This window comes from Pinus tabuliformis, chromosome 5_2, assembly GCF_031772625.1.
Source record: "Pinus tabuliformis cultivar Carrire ecotype Pingquan chromosome 5_2, CPIR1, whole genome shotgun sequence".
Taxonomy (NCBI): Eukaryota; Viridiplantae; Streptophyta; class Pinopsida; order Pinales; family Pinaceae; genus Pinus; species Pinus tabuliformis.
Genome location: NC_142306.1, coordinates 669,062,060 through 669,086,197, shown reverse-complemented (window position 1 = coordinate 669,086,197; position 24,138 = coordinate 669,062,060). Strand labels below are relative to the sequence as shown.

The following is a 24,138-nucleotide window of genomic DNA, read 5'->3' as shown; positions in this document are numbered from 1 at the left end:
TCTCTACCTGTTAAAACTTATATAACAAAGAGGGTCCACAATTTTTCTTTTCCACTGATTTTATCCACTAAATTCTAATCTTGACATGTGTTTAATGACTTTTGAATATCAGCGTTAGAACTTGTTGTTGTTGACTATTGATAAATTTAACTGGTCCTCTTCTCTTATCATTTGGATGCTCGACCCTGGGGCTTTTTTAATTCATATGGAATACTGAATATTACTCATTGGATTTTCCCTTAGCACACTTGGATACTTGATTGACCTGTCACATGTGTTTTTGACCATATTTGCACTCAACGCTGGAATGGAATGAGGTTTTCTCTCCGTACCTGACTCGTATGAACACAGATGCTTTAGTTTGCATGGGATATATAGCCCATATTCACCACATGAAATAAATTTGAGGCATATATCTATACCATTGCATATGAAGTGTTCCAACGTGTAGTGCACTTTCTATGCTTCTCGTGGGGCCTTTTCTTAGCTTGTCATTTGTGTATTGAAGGTTGGCTTGTCATTGACTTATGACTTGGAAGTTGGAATTTGTTGTTTGTGCATGTATATCTGGAGATTCAGACCCCAAAAACATAATTTTAATAATAAATTAATATTTTAAATAAAGTATTTTATAAAAATAAATAAATAAATAATTATAAAATTAAATTTATTTAAAAACTAAAACCAATATTAAAAATTAACCCACCAACTGATATAGGAAGACTTTTGCCAAGAAAATTTGCATATGTCTCAAAATTTAGCCAGAAAATTAATTAGCAAATTTCAAGAAAAAATTGTAGCCTTTCTTTAACAAGAAAAAGCTACGACGTCGTCTCCAAATGGGGGTTGTTTCCCCCTGTGGGATGCAGAGAACTAGCATACCAGGTTCCTTGTACTCATTGGGCATGGAGTCTTGTCATAAAACCTGTAATCTATAGCTGCAATTTGTGGCTTGTAACCTACTCTGATATGAAATAATTGATGTTCATCAACAAACAACCAGCTGCTACAAATGAAAACAAGCATCACAGTGCCTAATCCATTGGGCTATGGAGTCATTCAGTCAACAACAATAAATTCCTCCTTCCCATCTTCTACAACTTATTTCACTTTAAGAAAACCAAATTATATACTGCAAATTGAATTCACACTGAAACAACTACTGAAAATAAAACCCATTTATAAACTGCACACCAAAATTGAATGATCTACTACACTCCAAATCTGAAAATAATTGATTTAGTCCCACACAACTCTATCTAATTAATCTGAAAATCTGCATTGTTAAGTGTAGTCAAATTTTCAGTGTAACCTCAAGGGAAGTGGATTAACAAGCAGATCACCTTGAATGTAGTCGAAGATATGAAATATATTTACAATATGAAACTCAAATTCCAAGAGTTGGTTATACTTGCAACTAAAATTTGAAAACAACATCTTCTGTTGATGTGTGAGACTGTTAAACACCACCAAGAGGAACGAATATATATTGTTGAATGCAACCATCAATGAGCCTTGAACAAAAACATTAGTGAATACAACTGAAATCTCGAACCAATGGAATTGATAACCTAGTGGAATCACCATATAAACAAATTGGATCCGTCAGGTGAAGGAATTGCAACCAATTTCAAATTCCTACTCCTTGTTCGCCAACAAGGAATAGATCTAGTCTTGATCGTTCTTCGGGGAAAGATTCCTTCGTTACTTTGCTCCCTAACAACGGCGCAAAATGTTGTATATGTTTCTCGAAGGCAATTCTTGGCTATGAAACTACGCTGAGAAACCAACTCGACCAAACTTTAGGTTCAAGTTGGCCCTCGAACTAAAGGGGGCTCCCTCAAGTGTTACGAGGCCTTTTTTAACGTTGTTCATTGTCACTGGACAGCAGCCTATGAAGCACAACGACCAAATCTATGATTTGTGTAAGTGGTTGCTGGTCAATACCAAATCTTTGCTCAAAAATAAAGTCCTCTCTTGCTAAGGTTTTATCAAAGTGCCAACATCCAGGTCCGACATAATAACATAGCTTAAAAGAGTTTGGTAGAGGAATAGAAGATAAATTAGATAATTTATGTATCCATACTGAATACTTAATCAATGAGATTTAGTATATGTGTATAGAAGACTTCTACAACCAAACACATATACAGTCAATAGATGACAGAAGGAAACAATTAAATGGTGCATAGGAGTTGTTTTAAACAGGCTATTCAATTAGCTATTCTCCATAATGATGATAACTTTTCAGTGGGATGTCAGGGAGGTTGATACTCAAACCTAGCCTTGCCCTAGCTCCTATGTTACCTTGAACATATGCACAAAACTTATTATGAAATCACAAGGAAACACATACATGAGGAACAAATTTTGTCATGAAACTCAAGCTAGAATACTTCAATTAAAAAATTCTACAATAGATGTCTTTACGAAAATGGCAGGGTTTTGGCATCAAAAGCCAACCTCTTCTTATTACAATATATATATATATAGGAAAACCAAATCTTACATTTGTTACCTAACCTCTAGAAATCAAATCCTTGAAAATAAACTAAAAAAATAAAATAACCACTGGCTTGTTACGGAAAATCTGGAATAGTCCTCTTGCAATTGGGATTTAAATACATTGTTGACTAATCCTTCTCCTTCAGATCTGGATCAGATCTTTTGATTGATGATATTATGCCTAAATTTGTTGAAGTCGTCATCTTATCGTTAAGTGCATTTGAATCTCAAATAGATTATATAATTTGTGCCTTGGAAACTGGGCTAATTCTTGACTGCCACATGTGTTAACCAAAATTATAATTCATATTGCAAATCCAATAATTTTCAAATGCTAATATTCCTCCTCTGAATCGTTTCTTCCCTAAAATATGGAAATAATTTGACTAGTTGTTGATTCTCCTCCTTGGAAAATTGAAATTGCTGAATACTCACTGAAGACCTGCTAACTGCTCTTTTACTATGTTTGTCAATTTTCCTCCAAAGCTGGTCAACTATGCCACATGTTTTATGAATATTTCTCCAAATAAAAACATTCCATATTTATTCATTAGGCACTGTGATTGGTAGTTCATGGTCTTGACTTCACCAAACCATTTTACCAGTGTTATTTCACCAAGAAAATACGAGGCAATCTGAGGCCCTCCATTGAATGCAAGTAACATATAAGCATCTTGGGGAGGTTCAAGCTTGCCATTTTTTCATCCATCTTTCAGGCTTGAACTCTAAGCAATCAGATTCTCACATGGATTCCATCCTTCGCTCTACATAGATTAAATAAGTAATAGAACTTCACCCTAGAACAAATATGCCATTAGCAGTGTGTCATCCTTGATATATGATGATTATTGCATTTGAAATTATCATATACATATCTTTCATTGTCTCTCTTTGGACATGGATGATTAATACTTCCAATATGTTCAGTAGGGAATAAGAAAGAATAATTTTGAGCTTTCATATTTGATGAATTCTGATAATGTAGGAATGAATCCAAAGGAGATGATATTTCATCTTGTGTATTATCTGAAGATCCCATAGATTGATTCTCTATAGTTGGTTGATGGAGAAAAATTGGTACACACGATGCAACCAATACTAACCATATGAAACCATTTAGTGAATTACTTCCAGTATAAGTGACACTCCATGTAGACTATTTACAGCTTTGATGATCTAATATCGAGCTACCTCTCTATCAAACTAGTCTCTAAATTGATGAGCCTATGGAAGGTCTGCGTTTATAACAAGTTGTATTGTGGAGATTGACCCTACAGATTTCCCGTTAAAATCACTAATCTGTCCAACTTTCATAGGTAGGGTTAGTTCATGTGGAAGATCACTTGAGCTACATGTTGGGGTCGTGTGGTGAAAAACATGATAGGCACATGAGCATAAGATGGCGAAGTGACAAACAAAAATCGATGCAGAATCATGGCTAATACTACTTTTTCTTCCAACAGAGCAAAGTTTTGTCCCACACATACCCTTGGACAAAATCCAAATGGCATAAATGCCAATGGATGTTTCATAACCTTTGTAATTCCCTTAATAAATTGTGTTGAATTGAACTCATTTGCATCATTTCCCGACAAAGACTGATCATGGTGGATTGCAAGGGTTGGAAGTAAAAGTTCAATGTCGGCAGGGACTAAGAGCCTTCCAAGCTTCATTGGCTTGTATGCCTCATGAACAATATGAATTGTTTGCTGGTGGGTAAAGCCTCAAAGCCTCATGTAAAATCATTCCCACAATTTCCAAGCTTCATTGGCTGGTATGCCTCATGAAAAATATGAATTGTTTGCTGGTGGGTAAAGTCTCATAGCCTCATGTAAAATCATTCCCACAATTTTAAGATGATTCACATTATCTGCATTTGGAACAACATTTTTTTAGAGACTTTCAACACCTCTTTGAGTCCACACTATTGTCTTGATGCATTCCCAGTAAAATTATGATCCATGTCAACATAATTGATGTAGATTCATGCATATGATCCATGTCAACATAATTGATGTAGATTCATGCATGTCCAATGAAGTAGAAAATCTTGCTTTCATCAATTATTTCTTCTATAGTCATGTGTACATTTTGCAGTTTGTCCCCTAACTGTTTATTTTGGGAAGAGATCATGAGACTAAGCAGATCAATACCACATATTCCTGACTCAATATTGTGGCTAGGGTATTTTCAAACACCACAACAATCGAAACTGGCAATTGTTTTGCAATGGAAGTAACAATGACAACAAACACTCACGCACAGATTTTTACGCCGTAAGGCGTTCCCTCTGAGAGGAACTCCCCTCCTTGCCGCGGTGTCTCGTTATGGGCCCTTAGATCAATTGTTAGACGATGGAATAAACTCCCACCATTAGATCATCGGTCTTTTTAGAAACCAAGCGTCAGCGAAGAGAGGCCAAGCGTCTGTGGATGGATGAGAGAGGACAGCGCCTCGATCCCCTTCAATCTGAACATCAGGGAGCTATATGAAGCCGATCATGTCCCTTGACGAAGATGGCAGGGTGTGGTGAGGAAAGCCGTCCATCCATTCGGCGGTGAAGAAGGTGACAGAAAAGCCATGGTACACAGTCAGCCGAATATTCACACCCTTCGAGCTTAACCGTAAAGAAGGGCTGGCTCTTGTTAATGGAACAGCTGTAGGGTCTGCAGTTGCCTGCACTGTGTGCTATGATGCCAATGTTTTGGCTGTGTTTGCAGAAATTGGGTCTGCGTTTTTCTGCGAGGTGATGCAAGGAAAGCCAGAATTTACAGACCCATTAACTCACAGGCTCAAGCACCATCCTGGTCAGATGGAAGCTGGGGCAGTCATGGAGTGGCTTCTGGATGGGAGTTCCTATAGTTTTTTGAAATTGGCAGAAACAGATCCCTTGAAAAAACCCAAACAGGATCGGTATACACTGAGGACTTCTCCACAGTGGTTAGGTCCCCAGATTGAAGTAATCCGCATGTCAACAAATGCAATTTCCAGAGAAATCAATTCTGTCAACGACAATCCACTGATAGATGTCGTTAGAGATAGGGCTCTGCATGGAGGCAATTTTCAAGGGACCCCCATAGGGGTATACATGGACAATATTCGTCTAGCTCTGGCTGCCATAGCCAAGCTCATATTTGCTCAGTTTTCTGAGCTTGTCAATGAGTATTACAACAATGGGTTGCCTTCCAATCTCTCTGGAGGGGCTGATCCCAGTCTGGACTATGGTCTCAAGGGTGCAGAGATAGCCATGGCGTCCTATACTTCAGAAATTCTGTTTCTGGCAAATCCTGTGACTAATCATGTTCAGAGTGCAGAGCAACATAATCAGGATGTGAATTCTTTGGGATTGATCTCTGCTCGGAAGACTGCAGAGGCTGTTGATATTCTCAAGCTTATGGTTGCCACTTATCTGATTGCTCTGTGCCAGGCAGTGGATCTTCGTCATCTGGAAGAGAATTTCCATGGTGCTGTTAAACAAATTGTCTGCCAGGCAGTCAGAAGGATTTTGTATTCAACAACAGAACAGGGAATATTGGTATTGCCATTCGGATTCTATGAGAATAAACTCCTGCAGGTTGTTGATTGCCTGCCAGTTTTTAGTTACATAGAAAACCCAACGGGCCCTTCTTCTCCATTGACGTTGCAACTCAGACATGTCCTTGTCGAACAGGCATTGAAGGCTGACAGCGAGCAATATTCTTTGCTCAGTAAAATCCCCATTTTTGAAGAAGAGGTGAGAAGGAAATTAGCCATCGAGGTTCCTCTTCTTCGCCAAAGATATGAGAGGGGAGATTTCGATCTTCCAAACAAAATTCGAGAGTGCAGAACTTATCCCCTCTATAAATTTGTTCGAGAGGAACTTGGGACGAGCTTGTTATCAGGGCCGAGAGGAAGAACGCCTGGTGAGGACATTGACAAGGTTTTTATTGCAATCACTGAAGGTAAGTTGGAAGGCCGCTTGATGGAATGCTTGGATGGATGGAATGAATCTCCTGGACCTTTCAATGATCTGAAGAAGAATGCTAATAATTATGATATTTTGAAGTCTCACAATAACAATTCTTGTGTCTGGAGCTGGTTCCAGCAGATTGGAGGCCCTCAAGTTAATGGAGGAAAGGGCTACTGGCTTCTGACCATTGCCTGATGACGTTAAATTTTTTGTTTTTGCTCAGAGTTTTAGAACTGAAAAATCTAATATATGTACCGTGGCTGCACTGAACGATACGGTTGCCAAAGGAGTGAGTTATCTGGAATAATGCAGAATGGAAACATACTTCTTTTCTAAAATGTTTTGGATAATAACATCCCGTCTTCCAGTGGAAGGGGAAGACCATATATAGTTTTGTTTGTATTAGTGTGAAAAGTTCAGGTTTGGACTCGGGAAGATGTGAAGGACATTGTATGAGTTTTGGACTGTATCATGACACAGGTAACTACTGTCTATGTATGGGGCCAAATTAATCATTTATTTTGCTTTCTGCTAGATGTTCATGTGTAACAACCAAAACTGTTTATGAAGAATTTTCTTCTTTTTTTGGCACTACTTTTAATGGTGAAGGGTTGCACTCTATTTAGAGTCCAACTGATAGGATTTTACCGTTCACCTCCTTTTTGGTGGAGGGATTGATTGGGAAAGTTCATTAGGTCACACAACCACGGAGACACTTAAATCCCAAGCATTGCAGCTTAAAATCAAAATCATGTTACAGGAAATTGTTTGCTTGAATGCATACTCTTACCTTGTTTTAGAATCAAAATGATATCATTTGTTTTCATTTTGAATTTATAGTATAGCTCCAGAAGCCCTTGTACTGGAAGAGTTTGCACTCTATTTAGAGTCCAGCTGATAGGATTTTACCGTTCACCTCCTTTTTGGTGGAGGGATTGATTGGGAAAGTTCATTAGGTCACACAACCACAGGGACACTTAAATCCCAAGCATTGCAGATTAAAATCAAAATCATGTTACAGGAAATTGTTTGCTTGAATGCATACTCTTACCTTGTTTTAGAATCAAAATGATATCATTTGTTTTCATATAAGATTCAAACCCTGAGCTTTGCCAGTGCAAAATCAAAATCATAACATTGTAATTCCTTCTTACAGAGAAATATGTGTTATGGAAAAATTTTGGGCAACTTTCAAAGGATGGTACTGACAGTAAATCTTAAATTCTTCTGTCTATGGGATAGATGGGAATGAAATGGGTGCCGAGGAGGGTTTGAGATTGGCAGGCATTGATAAGCCCTTCGAGCTTAACCCTAAAGAAGGGTTGGCTCTTGTTAATGGAACAGCTGTAGGGTCTGCAGTTGCCTGCACTGTGTGCTATGATGCCAATGTTTTGGCTGTGTTTGCAGAAATTGGGTCTGCATTTTTCTGTGAGGTGATGCAAGGAAAGCCAGAATTTACAGACCCATTAACTCACAGGCTCAAGCACCATCCTGGTCAGATGGAAGCTGGGGCAGTCATGGATGGATGGAATGAATCTCCTAGACCTTTCAATGATCTGAAGAAGAATGCTAATAATTATGATATTTTGAAGTCTCACAATAACAATTCTTGTGTCTGGAGCTGGTTCCAGCAGATTGGAGGCCCTCAAGTTAATGGAGGAAAGGGCTACTGGCTTCTGACCATTGCCTGTTGACCTTAAATTTTTTGTTTTTGCTCAGAGTTTTAGAACTGAAAAATCTAATATATGTACCGTGGCTGCACTGAACGATACGGTTGCCAAAGGAGTGAGTTATCTGGAATAATGCAGAATGGCAACATACTTCTTTTCTAAAATGTTTTGGATAATAACATCCCGTCTTCCAGTGGAAGGGGAAGACCATATATAGTTTTGTTTGTATTAGTGTGAAAAGTTCAGGTTTGGACTCGGGAAGATGTGAAGGACATTGTATGAGTTTTGGACTGTATCATGACACAGGTAACTACTGTCTATGTATGGGGCCAAATTAATCATTTATTTTGCTTTCTGCTAGATGTTCATGTGTAACAACCAAAACTGTTTATGAAGAATTTTCTTCTTTTTTTGGCACTACTTTTAATGGTGAAGGGTTGCACTCTATTTAGAGTCCAGCTGATAGGATTTTACCGTTCACCTCCTTTTTGGTGGAGGGATTGATTGGGAAAGTTCATTAGGTCACACAACCACGGAGACACTTAAATCCCAAGCATTGTAGCTTAAAATCAAAATCATGTTACAGGAAATTGTTTGCTTGAATGCATACTCTTACCTTGTTTTAGAATCAAAATGATATCATTTGTTTTCATTTTGAATTTATAGCATAGCTCCAGAAGCCCTTGTACTGGAAGAGTTTGCACTCTATTTAGAGTCCAGCTGATAGGATTTTACCGTTCACCTCCTTTTTGGTGGAGGGATTGATTGGGAAAGTTCATTAGGTCACACAACCACAGAGACACTTAAATCCCAAGCATTGCAGCTTAAAATCAAAATCATGTTACAGGAAATTGTTTGCTTGAATGCATACTCTTACCTTGTTTTAGAATCAAAATGATATCATTTGTTTTCATTTTGAATTTATAGCATAGCTCCAGAAGCCCTTGTATTGGAAGAGTTTGCACTCTATTTAGAGTCCAGCTGATAGGATTTTACCGTTCACCTCCTTTTTGGTGGAGGGATTGATTGGGAAAGTTCATTAGGTCACACAACCACAGGGACACTTAAATCCCAAGCATTGCAGCTTAAAATCAAAATCATGTTACAGGAAATTGTTTGCTTGAATGCATACTCTTACCTTGTTTTAGAATCAAAATGATATCATTTGTTTTCATATAAGATTCAAACCCTGAGCTTTGCCAGTGCAAAATCAAAATCATAACATTGTAATTCCTTCTTACAGAGAAATATGTGTTATGGAAAAATTTTGGGCAACTTTCAAAGGATGGTACTGACAGTAAATCTTAAATTCTTCTGTCTATGGGATAGATGGGAATGAAATGGGTGCCGAGGAGGGTTTGAGATTGGCAGGCATTTATAAGCCCTTCGAGCTTAACCCTAAAGAAGGGTTGGCTCTTGTTAATGGAACAGCTGTAGGGTCTGCAGTTGCCTGCACTGTGTGCTATGATGCCAATGTTTTGGCTGTGTTTGCAGAAATTGGGTCTGCGTTTTTCTGCGAGGTGATGCAAGGAAAGCCAGAATTTACAGACCCATTAACTCACAGGCTCAAGCACCATCCTGGTCAGATGGAAGCTGGGGCAGTCATGGATGGATGGAATGAATCTCCTAGACCTTTCAATGATCTGAAGAAGAATGCTAATAATTATGATATTTTGAAGTCTCACAATAACAATTCTTGTGTCTGGAGCTGGTTCCAGCAGATTGGAGGCCCTCAAGTTAATGGAGGAAAGGGCTACTGGCTTCTGACCATTGCCTGATGACGTTAAACTTTTTGTTTTTGCTCAGAGTTTTAGAACTGAAAAATCTAATATATGTACCGTGGCTGCACTGAACGATACGGTTGCCAAAGGAGTGAGTTATCTGGAATAATGCAGAATGGCAACATACTTCTTTTCTAAAATGTTTTGGATAATAACATCCCGTCTTCCAGTGGAAGGGGAAGACCATATATAGTTTTGTTTGTATTAGTGTGAAAAGTTCAGGTTTGGACTCGGGAAGATGTGAAGGACATTGTATGAGTTTTGGACTGTATCATGACGCAGGTAACTACTGTCTATGTATGGGGCCAAATTAATCATTTATTTTGCTTTCTGCTAGATGTTCATGTGTAACAACCAAAACTGTTTATGAAGAATTTTCTTCTTTTTTTGGCACTACTTTTAATGGTGAAGGGTTGCACTCTATTTAGAGTCCAGCTGATAGGATTTAACCGTTCACCTCCTTTTTGGTGGAGGGATTGATTGGGAAAGTTCATTAGGTCACACAACCACGGAGACACTTAAATCCCAAGCATTGTAGCTTAAAATCAAAATCATGTTACAGGAAATTGTTTGCTTGAATGCATACTCTTACCTTGTTTTAGAATCAAAATGATATCATTTGTTTTCATTTTGAATTTATAGCATAGCTCCAGAAGCCCTTATACTGGAAGAGTTTGCACTCTATTTAGAGTCCAGCTGATAGGATTTTACCGTTCACCTCCTTTTTGGTGGAGGGATTGATTGGGAAAGTTCATTAGGTCACACAACCACAGAGACACTTAAATCCCAAGCATTGCAGCTTAAAATCAAAATCATGTTACAGGAAATTGTTTGCTTGAATGCATACTCTTACCTTGTTTTAGAATCAAAATGATATCATTTGTTTTCATTTTGAATTTATAGAATAGCTCCAGAAGCCCTTGTACTGGAAGAGTTTGCACTCTATTTAGAGTCCAGCTGATAGGATTTTACCGTTCACCTCCTTTTTGGTGGAGGGATTGATTGGGAAAGTTCATTAGGTCACACAACCACGGAGACACTTAAATCCCAAGCATTGCAGCTTAAAATCAAAATCATGTTACAGGAAATTGTTTGCTTGAATGCATACTCTTACCTTGTTTTAGAATCAAAATGATATCATTTGTTTTCATATAAGATTCAAACCCTGAGCTTTGCCAGTGCAAAATCAAAATCATAACATTGTAATTCCTTCTTACAGAGAAATATGTGTTATGGCAAAATTTTGGGCAACTTTCAAAGGATGGTACTGACAGTAAATCTTAAATTCTTCTGTCTATAAGATTGGCATTGTCTACGAGGCAACAGTTTTGCCCTGACTGTAATGTAAATTTCTGGAATCTTGTGATGAAATTTTCAAATTTTCAAAAAATTTGATTGCTGGAGTTTTGGAATCACTTTTTTTAAGGTGAAAATGGATTTAGTAGCATTAAAAACCTTAAAACACCCAAAATCTTAAAGCTATCGCAGATTTTCAAAAAATTCAATAAATTTTTATCAAAATGCCGAAATTTCCATTATTTTCAAATTAAAATTGTGGTCTTTTTTAAACTACCCTGTATAAGATTGATTAATACCCTGTATAAGATTGAGTAATAAAAAGGCTCAAAATGATCCCATATATTCATTAAAAACTTATTTGTACTTAAAATTATTGTAACAATATATTCATTAAAAACTCGTAGAATTTTAATTGGAGTGGGGAGGACAACTCCTCTTCTCAACCACTCAGATTAAAGTCTACTAACAGTAAATTGTTTGGATGAATGAATAATACAATTAACTGTACTTTGGATGAAGATGGCAGGGTGTGGTGAGGAGAGCCATCCATCCATTCGGCGGTGAAGAAGGTGACAGAAAAGCCATGGTACACAGTCAGCCGAATATTCACACCAGTTCACACCAGTTCTTCACTTGATCGCTCTACTTTGTGGTCACCCATTTCATGCCATGGCTGCTCCTCGGCATTCTCGTTCTCTGTTGGCGAAAGCTTTCTTATTCTTTATTCTTATTCTTTCCACTACAGCTACCTGGGTGTTTTCAACAGCCACAGCCAAATCAGTGCCCTTGCCCCCTCTCCGGTTTAAGAACACTAATGTGCAGTTCAAAATTTTGCAGGTATACCTACTGCTATGCCATGTTGTTGTTGCAACCATTCTGAAATGTTTACACATTCCTTTTTATTGTTTAATAGGTGTTCAAATAGAAACGCTGTAACATTTCGTATCTCGCTCTCTTTCTTTGATGTATGAATTGCAGTCTGAATTTGGGATATGAATTCCTTTGGGTTTTTTTGGCAGGTGGCAGACATGCATTATGCAGACGGTCAAAGCACGAAATGCTTGGACGTGTTTCCCAGTCAAGTTTCCACATGTTCAGACCTCAATACTACTGCTTTTGTCAAGAGGATGATTAAAGCAGAGCAGCCAGATCTTATTGTTTTCACAGGTATTGATTTTAAATTTTGAATTTATAGCATAGCTCCAGAAGCCCTTGTACTAGAAGAGTTTGCACTCTATTTAGAGTCCAGCTGATAGGATTTTGCCGTTCACCTCCTTTTTGGTGGAGGGATTGATTGGGAAAGTTCATTAGGTCACACAACCATGGAGACACTTAAATCCCAAGCATTGCAGCTTAAAATCAAAATCATGTTACAGGAAATTGTTTGCTTGAATGCATACTCTTACCTTGTTTTAGAATCAAAATGATATCATTTGTTTTCATTTTGAATTTATATCATAGCTCCAGAAGCCCTTGTACTGGAAGAGTTTGCACTCTATTTAGAGTCCAGCTGATAGGATTTAACCGTTCACCTCCTTTTTGGTGGAGGGATTTATTGGGAAAGTTCATTAGGTCACACAACCACGGAGACACTTAAATCCCAAGCATTGCAGCTTAAAATCAAAATCATGTTACAGGAAATTGTTTGCTTGAATGCATACTCTTACCTTGTTTTAGAATCAAAATGATATCATTTGTTTTCATATAAGATTCAAACCCTGACCTTTGCCAGTGTAAAATCAAAATCATAACATTGTAATTCCTTCTTACAGAGAAATATGTGTTATGGCAAAATTTTGGGCAACTTGCAAAGGATGGTACTGACAGTAAATCTTAAATTCTTCTGTCTATAAGATTGGCGTTGTCTACGAGGCAACAGTTTTTCCCTAACTGTAATGTAAATTTCTGGAATCTTGTGATGAAATTTTCAAATTTTCAAAAAATTTGATTGCTGGAGTTTTGGAATCACTTTTTCTAAGGTGAAAATGGATTTAGTAGCATTAAAAACCTTAAAACACCCAAAATCTTAAAGCTATCGCAGATTTTCAAAAATTCAGTAATTTTTTATCAAAATGCCGAAATTTCCATTATTTTCAAATTAAAATTGTGGTCTTTTTTAAACTACCCTGTATAAGATTGATTAATACCCTGTATAAGATTGAGTAATAAAAAGGCTCAAAACGATCCCATATATTCATTAAAAACTTATTTGTACTTAAAATGGCAAGGTGTGGTGAGGAGAGCCGTCCATCCATTCGGCGGTGAAGAAGGTGATAGAAAAGCCATGGTACACAGTCAGCCGCTTTGCAAGCTCGAGCAGTGGGATGTGATGGCCCGACCCAAACCCAGGGAAGATTGCGACATGAGGCTTTTGGCTCTGCTCTTGCGACTCCATGAATGTCTCTATATTCCGACAAGCAAATGCCAATATTTGAAGGGTGGGTTCTGTAATGATGAAGCAGAATTTATAGTTATAAAACAAATGTATGACATTCACCCATTTTTAGCACAACTTATCATCTCATTTCAGGCCAAAAGTTTGGAGGTTTAATCCGAACTTGCAGGAGACTAGGAGGATGAAGAGGAGCACCAGGAGGACGAAGAGAAGCATTGAGGTCCATGGCGTCTGATTCATTTGCAACCTTCAAGCCTTTTGGAGTTCTCTTTGTTTGCCTTGGTGAGTACCATCCATCCAATGATTCAACGAGTGAGTTCGGTATAACGTCTACCATTATTGTCAGCCATCCAATTGTAGAAGCTTATAGTATATTGTACACTAAAGATCCAAAGCCTGAAGCCAAGCATAATTCTCTGTATCATGCCTGACTTGAGCGAACTAAATTTTTGTAGTTCTATTCAATTCAACTAAAGGAGCTAGGTTTTTCGTAGCTTCTATATTATTAAAAACCCTGACCCAATTTCTCATCTATGTTTCTATTAGAACAAATCATAATAAACTCGCACTGGAGATTTTTACAATCATATAATGCACCCAATGATTGCAGAGAGCAAATTTTAGTAATGCTTGAATACCAGCGAGCGTCCGGTTAGGACATAGAATTTTCTTCTACCCTTTTGAGCGTTTCAAGAAGAAACATGATGTGAGGGGCTGCATCCTCCGACTGAGGTGCCGGGTATATTTGTATATTTCAGAAACGAAGACTGCTCCACGGATGGACTCTGGTCTATTATAATTGAACTAGCCTGTATCAGTGTCACTGTTCAGACTACTTACAATAACAGATTAGTCAACAGAAAACTCATTAATTTTGTCTTATAGTGTATTAGTATTTTCTTTCGAATACATCAAACCCTCCCTTTACTTTTCTAGAAAATATAGATTTCTTGACAGAAAGATTTTCCCTTTCTTTCATCATAATTCAAATACAATATTTTTAATGAAAGAGGAAAATAATGTTTTTTTTTAAATAAGTCCACTGCAGATTTCTTAGCATTCTATTCTTTCCTTGTAAACCATTCCCTCTGCATATCACAAAATTTTACAAGAAACAATAGCAGTGTCTTCTTTTCATTTTTCAAAGAAACAATTACATAATCTTCTTTGTTCTGGAAAAAAACAACTCAAAGTACTTATATGCTCAGGTTTAGGCTTCCTTGGGAGATTACAAGGGGATTCAATCACTCCTCTCCCCCGCGTGCTTTCCATGCAAAATGAAACAATTACATAATCTTCTTTGTTCTGGAAAAAAACAACTCAAAGTACTTATATGCTCAGGTTTAGGCTTCCTTGGGAGATTACAAGGGGATTCAATCACTCCTCTCCCCCGCGTGCTTTCCCGTGTGGAAGTGGACGTTTTCCACTTCCAGAACAACAATACACAGATCTCACCAAGGCTATCCATAGGCATCAAGGCCAGGCCAAGAACTGACTGACGTAGGAATTACACTAGCTATTCACCAACTCAAGAATATTAGACTCACTGACATAGGAATTATAGTGGCTACCCACCAACTGAAGAATATCAGACTCATTGACGTAGGAATTACACTTGCTACCCACCAACTCAAGAATATCTTACAACGTCTTGCCCTTCCCCAACAAATACTTCTATCTCCCTTATGAGATGTCTTAAGTATCTTCCTCCCATACTTTCTTTGCCTCTTTTTATTCTTGTTCTTGGAAGGCAACACTTGTCGGAGTCTCACTGCAGAGGCTGTATTTCGTGATGCTATGCAGAAAAGGGGATTGACATCAGCATTCAAAATTGACTCTGCTAGAACTATTGACTACCATGAAGTAGGTTCCAACTTATCATTGGTCAAGGCTAATTGAATTGGTATTTTAAATTTTTGTCTATTATACTGCAGTAAATAGGTATCACGCATTAATATGTTGAAATTATTTGAAAGGCGATCCTGCAAATCCCAAGATGAAGAATGCAGCCAAGAAACGTGGAATAGAGATAACTTCTATATCACCTACAGACTTTAAAGAGTTTGATCTAATACTTGCAATGCACAAGCAGAACAAAGATAAATAAAAAGCATAAATGGCATATAAAACTCCCAAAATTTTCAGTTTCATTTGCTAAGTTGTTCCAAATAGAATCTAATAAGCCAATACTATTGTTAAATTCAGCAAAATGTACATTAAATCACATGTTTGAATCAGCCATTTTTAATACAATAACAAATGAATATCAACATTCATACAACGTCAATCGAAGCATTTTCAAAGAGCCTCCTTTGGCCCTGCAAATTTCTTTGGTTTATGAATCCAGAGCCTGCAAATCGTATTTGGACAGAATGTGGGCTACATATTCTGTTTGATTGTATTAATTCATTTCAAATTTGATTGGCTGCTAATATTACAACGTCCAGAAAATATCAATTTTTTAAACTGTGAAGGGTCATGAAATAGCAAGAAATAGCAAAATATGGGAGGATCCATACCTGCAAATTTAACCAATCCATGATGTTGATGGATGCCATGAGTGTTAATTTTGTGCTAGATTGGCTTAGATGACTGATTTACTTCTCAATAATTGAAATCATTTTTACTGCTTCTGCCAACATGAGATGATAGAGACTCTGCACCTATATCTAATATGTGTATTACTCCTCAATTTATGCCTTACGGCGTTTCTTTTGCAACATTTGGTGCAAATGCTAGTTTTACCACCTGCTAACTTCTTTCAGCAATTTAAACTTAGCGTTGTAACTGTAACCAAAAGTAGATTTCGAGGGGGTCCCAGGCTATAAGTTGTTTGATCCCTGGGGATGCTACAATTTTTCCCTGCTTCCACGTGGAAAAAGTGGCATGGAGAAAACAACTATTTCGGACTCCCCCTTCTTGTTAAATCTCGGATAAGCCGAGGGGTACCCAATTTTTCTTTGCCATTGATTTTATCCACTACATTCGAATCTTGACAGGTGTTTAACGAATTTTGAATAGCAGTGTTGGCACTTGTTTCTGTTGAATATCGATAAATTTAACTGGCCCTCTTCACTTATCATTTGGATGCTCGAACCTGGGGCATTTTTAAGTCATGTGGGATACCGAATATTACTCTTTGGCCTTTCCCACCTCGATACTTGATTGACCTATCACCGGTGTATTTGACCACATTTGCACTCAGCGTTAGAATGGAATGACGCTTTCTCTCGGCACCTGACTTATATGAACGTGGATGCTTTAGTTTGCATGGTATATATATATATATACCATTGCATATGAAGCGTGTGAATGTGTAGTGCTCTTTCTATGCTTCTCGTGGGCCCTTTTGGTTTGTGACTTGGTGCTTGGAATTTGTTTGTGCATCTATATCTAGAGATTGGGACCCCAAAGGACCCCAAAAACTTATATTGCATATGAAGCGTGTGAATGTGTAGTGCTCTTTCTATGCATCTCGTGGGCCCTTTTGGTTTGTGACTTATGCATCTCGTGGGCCCTTTTGGTTTGTGACTTGGTGCTTGGAATTTGTTTGTGCATCTATATCTAGAGATTGGGACCCCAAAGGACCCCAAAAAAGTTAAAATAAATATTAAAAATTAACCCAACAATTGATATAAGAAGACTTTTGCTCAAAATTTAGCCAGAAAATTAATTGGTAAATTTTGGTAAAAAAAAAAAAAAAAAAAAATTGTAGTCTTTCTTTGACAAGAAAAAGCTACAACACCTTTGAATGATTGATTAGATTATTTTCTATATTTCATACAATTGAAGATCTTATTCTATTCTAAAACCATAAATATTATTCTTCTAAACTTTCTTCAATAACAAGCTTGGAATCACTCAATGAATGTTCTAATATCTGTTAGATTTCCTTATTTTCTTCCTTCCTCCTCAAATTAAATCAATTTGTCACTTGCCTTAATTGGAAGCTTTCCTTTTCATTAAATATCTAAAAATCATTTTATTAAATACCTAAAAAGGTATTGTCCTACAATTCATTTAGCATAGACTAGTTTGAACCAAAACCTCTTTTATAAATCATAATTGGTGTGTTATCATAGTTTCCTAGCCAAAAATTATCTCGAGGGAACAACATATCTTATGTGATTTCTACCGAAAGACTTTTCTTAACTTTGAATGCATAATTTTTAAAACACAAGGTTCAAAATTCTAACAAACCCTCCATATGTCAATGCATCCCTGCACCCTAAGATGTTGGAGCTCTCTTGATCCAAACTTTGTGAGAACAACCAAATTAAAAAGAGAAAACAAACATTTATTTACATGAAGACACAAATTGGCAAAATGAAAAGAATGAAAAAGAAGTTATAAAATATATTAATTAGAAAATTTAATATAATGAAAAGAAACGTATAATACAAAAGGGAAATGAAATTCGCTTAAGTGAAGTACTTCTTCAAGATTTGAGAATTTCTAGGGGGGCATCAATATCTCCCTCAAGATTTTGTAATCTATATCTCTTTTCACCTAACTTTCTAGCAATATGGTACAGGTTGAGCCACATATGTTGAAACTTGGAGTGTCACCCAACTTTCTAGCACTATGGTACAGGTTGAGCCACATATGTTGAAACTTGGAGTGTCTTCCGTTTTTCTCTTTATAATTCTACCGTTTTAGAACTAACTCACTCACATCAAATTCTTTAATAATCTTATATTTGTCGAACCATGCTTTCACCACATATTGGTAAGTAATGTATTTCTCTTTAACCTTATTTTTTCCTTCTTGAAGCTTGAGAAATACATTGATTTCATTTTGAATGGGGAAGAAGTGATATCTTGCACAAATTGTGCTAAATGAAGTGAATGCAAGAAAAGGTTGGAAAGAACGATGACTTCCTATCCTTAGACTATATAAAATGGAAAGTTCCTAGCATAACTATAGGTATGACCCTATGAACCCATAACATGTTGGAAAGAGTGTTTATTTATTTCCTTTAGTTATAAGTCATAATGTTCTTCAAAATTTAGATTAGGTTATTTCCTAAACACTGTGTCACCTTATCCTCTTGGGGTAAGAATTAATATTTCGTGTTATAACTTTTAAATTCATTCTTTGAAAACATTTCTCATATAAAATAAAACAAAACATAAAAAGTACAAAAAAAAAAAGAGAAAAAAAAAAAATATATATATATATATATATATATATATATATTTTCTTATATATAATGTTTTTATGAAAAAACATGATTAAAAGATTTATAATAACCTAATACTCAAATAACTCATGATTAAAATTTATTTATAATAACTTAATACTCTAGTCACATTAGTATTTTATAAATCTATTAAATTATATAAAAAGACACGGAGCATAAGGATATGGATAGTACAATGGCTTCATACGGAACTATTGGTGTACTGCATTATAAATATATTTAATGAAGTGAATGGTCATGAGAATCAGAACTAATCTGACTATAAAATATGTGGGGTGTATGGGGTTTGGTCGTTTGATGTGAATTAATGGAAATTGATATCTTGTAAACTAATTTCAAAGTTAAGTAAAATTTTAAGGGTTATTATTTGCAAGTGGGTTAATTTTCCATACTTTTTCTAAATAAAAAATTTGTTAATTTGTATTTTTTGTAAAAATTATTTGCCCAAATTTTATAGTATAAAATTGTTTTACCTTATAAATCACCAAAATTTTATATAAAGACTATATAAAATTATTAGAAATTTGAATACTTTTAGAAAAATATTGCCAAACATTTTACAAATTACACATTATGTACCATATAAAATTATTAGAAATTTGAATACTTTTAGAAAAAACATTGCCAAACATTTTACAAATTGCACATTATGTACTAATAAAATTCGCCAATACTTTTAAACTTCAAAATAATTTTCTATCTTTAAAATCTTCCCTAAATGAAAAATTTAAAAAAAAACCAAACTTACCCCTCTAACCATAACTATAAATAATCCCACAAATCCGAAGCCCTTCACTCTCTTTGCCTTAACTAATGAATAGGAAACAACTAGTGGGAGCAATAATAATTATTATAGAATTGGCTTTTTCAAGTTAAAAGTCATGTGCATATTTTGCTTGTGTCATGAATGAGCTGAATATGCTTAAGGATCATAACACGAAGTAAAGTGTCTCCATCCCATTTAATGCCATATCTCAAGAACCTTTAGATAAGTTAAGTGAAATTTAATATAATAACAATGTATATATGACCTATAATTTAAAGCACATAAAAATAAGAATTGTTAAATTTATATTCATAATTAATTAAAAAAATAAAAATTAATTTTTAATTTTCAAAAATTTGTTTTCAAATAAAAATTTACGAAAAACATTATAAAAACTTTGTATTTTTTTTTAATTTAATTAAAGTAAAAGCTTTTTGACCTAAAACAATACAATCTACCTATCGCATGCATAAAAATTAATGTTTCCATCCCATTCAAATGCTACGAAGTCATTAAACTCAATTGACCATTTATCAACGGCAAACCCTTTTATTAATTAAACAATATTAAACCTGAACAAAAAAACATTATATCCTCACCACTTCGAAAACCCAATGCATACTCGACGAGTTGTCAATATGGTTAGTTAACTCTCAACTTTGGTTTATCAAAATACATATTCGTAATTACACTAGTATATAAAAGATATTGTATTGATATGTTGATAAAATCTTAAATAAAAATAATAATAATAAATTGATTTAATTATAATATTTATATTATATTAAGAATATTATGTTTAAATTAGTTTATATCTATTTTAACTTTAAATTTATCAAATTAAGAAGGATCAATTTTTTTCATTTTAAATTTTAAAAAAGGTTTAAATGTTAAGAAATTTGATCTATCTCAACCTATATCCATCTTAACTCTGAATCTATCAAGGCAAAAGAGATCAAAATTCTTTTCACTTTAAAAGAGGTTTGCATCTCAAGAAATTTGATCACACTCAACGCTTGGTAGATCGAAGTTAAGATGGATCTAGGTTGGTTTACTTATTAATTAGAATTATAATTAGAATTAGAATGATAAATATAATTATTAATTTTATGTTTTTTTTAATTTTATTTTATTTTGACCAAGTCAAAATGTTCAACATTGCAACATATCTACCTTACTTGGATCAAATATTTACATAGGATTTAACTTTACTTATGAACCTCAGATATAAAGAATTTTTTTTATTAAAAAGTAGATTAGGAGAGAGGAAACCTTGGATAAAATATGTTTACATAAGATTTAAGTTTACTTATGAACCTCAAATATAAAGAATTTTTTTATTAAAAAGCGGATTAGGAGAGAGGAAACCTTGGGGTAAAATATAATATTATAGCATTATATTTTACCCAATATTTATTACTATTTCCACCAAATAAAAAGTGGCCAGGGGAATTACTAATTAAAATATAATATTATTACATATTACCTAATATTTTCCATCACCCCCAACTTAAATATTACAATTTACTCAATAGTTCAATTTTATAGTTGAGCTTGTTTACTATTAAAATTCAAATATAAAGAAAATTAAACTTAAAAGTGGACTGATTAAGGAGAAATATTGGATTTTATATATATATATATATTATTATTATTATTATTATTATATTTTACCCAATATTTTTCACAAGCTAGTAAAAAGTGGATGAAGTTAGGAATAAATATTAGATAAAATGTAATAATTACATTTTACCTAATATTTCTCCTACCTCCTCCCCTCACCCCAACTCACTTTCATAGTTAAGCTTATTCATTTCTAAACTTACCATCCTAGATCAGAGCTAGAGATTTATATCACACATTATTACACATAAATTAAGAGAATATATTACATATACTATATTAAAGTGATTATCAAAGAAACAATTAGAATGAAGAAGCAACTATTGTTATGTACTTTGTGGAGGTGGTGGGAACATATCCATAAAAACTTTTTAATGAAGAAGCATGTGGGGAGGTGGTGGGAACATATCCATAAAAACTTTTTAACTTTACAGTCTACATGGGTTCAATGCCATCATTTTCTATAGCTAATTATGTATATCTAAATATAGCATCAAACTAAGATGGATCTATGCTAGTTTAATAAATAGATTATATTCCACATGAATACCATGGGTTCCTAACACCATGGGTCAATACCATGGATCATTTTTATTTTTATTTTTTATTAATTTGTTTAGTGTTATTTTTATTTTATTTTCACCAAGTTAAAATGTTTATGTTATAATAGATTATATTCCACATGAATACCATGGGTTCCTAATACCATGCGTCAATACCATGGATCATTTTTATTTCTATTTTTTATTAATTTTTATAGAGTTATTTTTATTTTGTTATTTTTATTTTATTTTCACCAAGTTAAAATGTTTACTTTATATTGCATTAATTCAGTTACACATGTCTACCATATTTTATCTTTATTTTTACCGGGTCAAAGTTACACATCTCTAGCATCTTGGGTTGGAGATTACCTCTTAACCCTATAAAAAATGAGTAATTTTAACCAATTCCACTTCACTTTCCATAAAATCAATGTTGAATTTATATTTATTTATACATAATAATTATATCAACTTTTAATTAGGGTCGATATTGATATTAGATTAAATTTGCTAAATTTTAAATGTTAAACATTTACGCTTGACATATACTCCATAGTGGGTTGTAGAGCGCCTCTTAGCACAAGAAGAATATATATGTATATAAAAAGCTCTGTTTTACCATAAAAATTAAAATAATAGCGATTCATATTTATAATTATGATATTTTAAATTTCCAATATTTATGATTAATTTGAGAGTCGACTGAGAGATTGTAACAATGATGGGTCGACTGATCGTAAGTATAGGAGACAAAACCCTCCCATCAAGTCTTAGAACAACCATGACAATTTCGGCCTTTCAAAGGAAAAATCTATAGAAATTCTGACTGTAGATTAACCTGATAATGCAATATAACTAACGCAAAATACTTTAATCTACTTCTACAATCAATTTTGCCGAAGCTTAAAAGATTTGAGCAAGATCAAGGTGAACACATATAACCAGAAGAAGAATCAATGCACATGAAACACAGAAGAATACTCAGGGGAAAGCCTCAACTAAAAACCCCACTATCTGTATTATCATACAAGTGGAAATATATCAAGATTACACAAAGCCTTAGCTCTCACAGCTAGCCAGCTCTCAGTACAATCCCTCACAGATGCTCATAGACAAAATAGGATGCTCATATGCCTTCTCCTCTGCCCTCCAAGCTCCTCTTTCCTTGCGTTGTTTCTCCTGGGTGATCCTACTGTTACCAAGTGTAACACTGATCACTCACACTGATCTCACACCCTGTAAAATTGCGCAATATTCAAGGAATGAATTCCTTCTGGTTGCATGAGTTTTGTTTATAGGAAAACTCATGCAACTAATAGTGCATTGTCCCTATCTTTAATCTTAACTGGGTCTTTCTCAGAATAGACATGCATGAGTTACTGATGAGAAAATCTTCAGTTATCTGGAGTACACTAGTTGGATGCATGCATGCATTAACTGACTGAACTCATAATTAGTTCCTCAAACAGTTTTGAACTAATTTAACTGGACTTAACTCAGTAAACTAAGCTAACTAATTACAACTCAAATATAACTCAATCTTATCTCCTTAATTAAGGGATAACTGTTGCATGACTTCAAAAAGACTTCTAGCTTGAATTTCTCCAACTAATTAACTCAAGATGAATTAATTAATTATTTTTCAAGCAGCTAGTGAGACTAAATTCAAATTTTAATTCTCAATTTTAATTCAAGGACAAATTAAAATTGTAATATTCTTGTTGCCACATTTCAACACTCCCTCTCAACAAGAAAGGGATTATCTGCCACCCCGATCCTGTCTCTATGGAACTCGAATTTACACTTTGACAATTTCTTTGTCAAAATGTCAGCATCTTTCTCCTCTGTCGAAATATACTACAGCAACATGATCCTCTTCGCTACACAATCTCTGAGATGATGATACTGGATGTTGATGTGCTTGGACCTATCATGAAATACTGGATTCTTGGAGAGTTTGATACAACTTTGATTATCACAATAGATCACAGTTGGATCCATCCTCTGATCAAACAAACCAACTAGAATTTTCCATATCCAGATGGCCTCACATGTTGCCTGACTTGCAGCCATGTATTTATCCTCTACCGAGCTGAGTGCAACCGATCTCCATTTCCTGATGTACCAAAAAACTGTAGCTAACCCAAGGTTGAAAATCCCTCCTGATGTGCTCTTCTGATCTGATGGACTCCCTGCCCAATCTGCATCAGTGAAGCCTTGTAGCTTCACTCCCTCTGTCCGTTTGTACCATAATCCATACTGAGATGTGCCCCTGAGGTATCTCAATACATGCTTTGTTGCCTTCCAAAACATATTGGTAGGCTGAACCATCGCTTGACTTAGCTGGTTCACTGCATAGCACAAATCTAGTCGTGTGTTCACTAAGTACAATAGTGAACCCA

General features: G+C 35.1%; 1 protein-coding gene and 1 pseudogene across 1 annotated transcript; both read left to right on the top strand.

Annotated features, from left to right (window-relative positions):
- The first annotated feature begins 4,833 nt into the window (after nt 1–4,833).
- LOC149160851 (phenylalanine ammonia-lyase pseudogene) lies at nt 4,834–6,990 on the top strand (annotated as a pseudogene).
- A 4,755-nt stretch (nt 6,991–11,745) lies between these two features.
- On the top strand, nt 11,746–12,540 carry LOC149160850 (putative inactive purple acid phosphatase 29). Its single transcript, XM_089435415.1, has 2 exons — nt 11,746–12,041; nt 12,224–12,540. The coding sequence occupies exons 1-2, from the start codon at nt 11,874–11,876 to the stop codon at nt 12,389–12,391; spliced, it is 336 nt and encodes a 111-aa protein (XP_089291541.1). The 5' UTR covers nt 11,746–11,873; the 3' UTR covers nt 12,392–12,540.
- Nucleotides 12,541–24,138: the final 11,598 nt, after the last annotated feature.

Bases quoted from the DNA above. Each gene is read 5' to 3' on its own strand.
- LOC149160850 (XM_089435415.1), top strand. From the start codon at position 11,874: ATGGCTGCTCCTCGGCATTCTCGTTCTCTGTTGGCGAAAGCTTTCTTA. The intron at 12,042-12,223 runs GTATACCTACTG...TTTTTTTGGCAG, and splicing joins TGCAGTTCAAAATTTTGCAG to GTGGCAGACATGCATTATGC.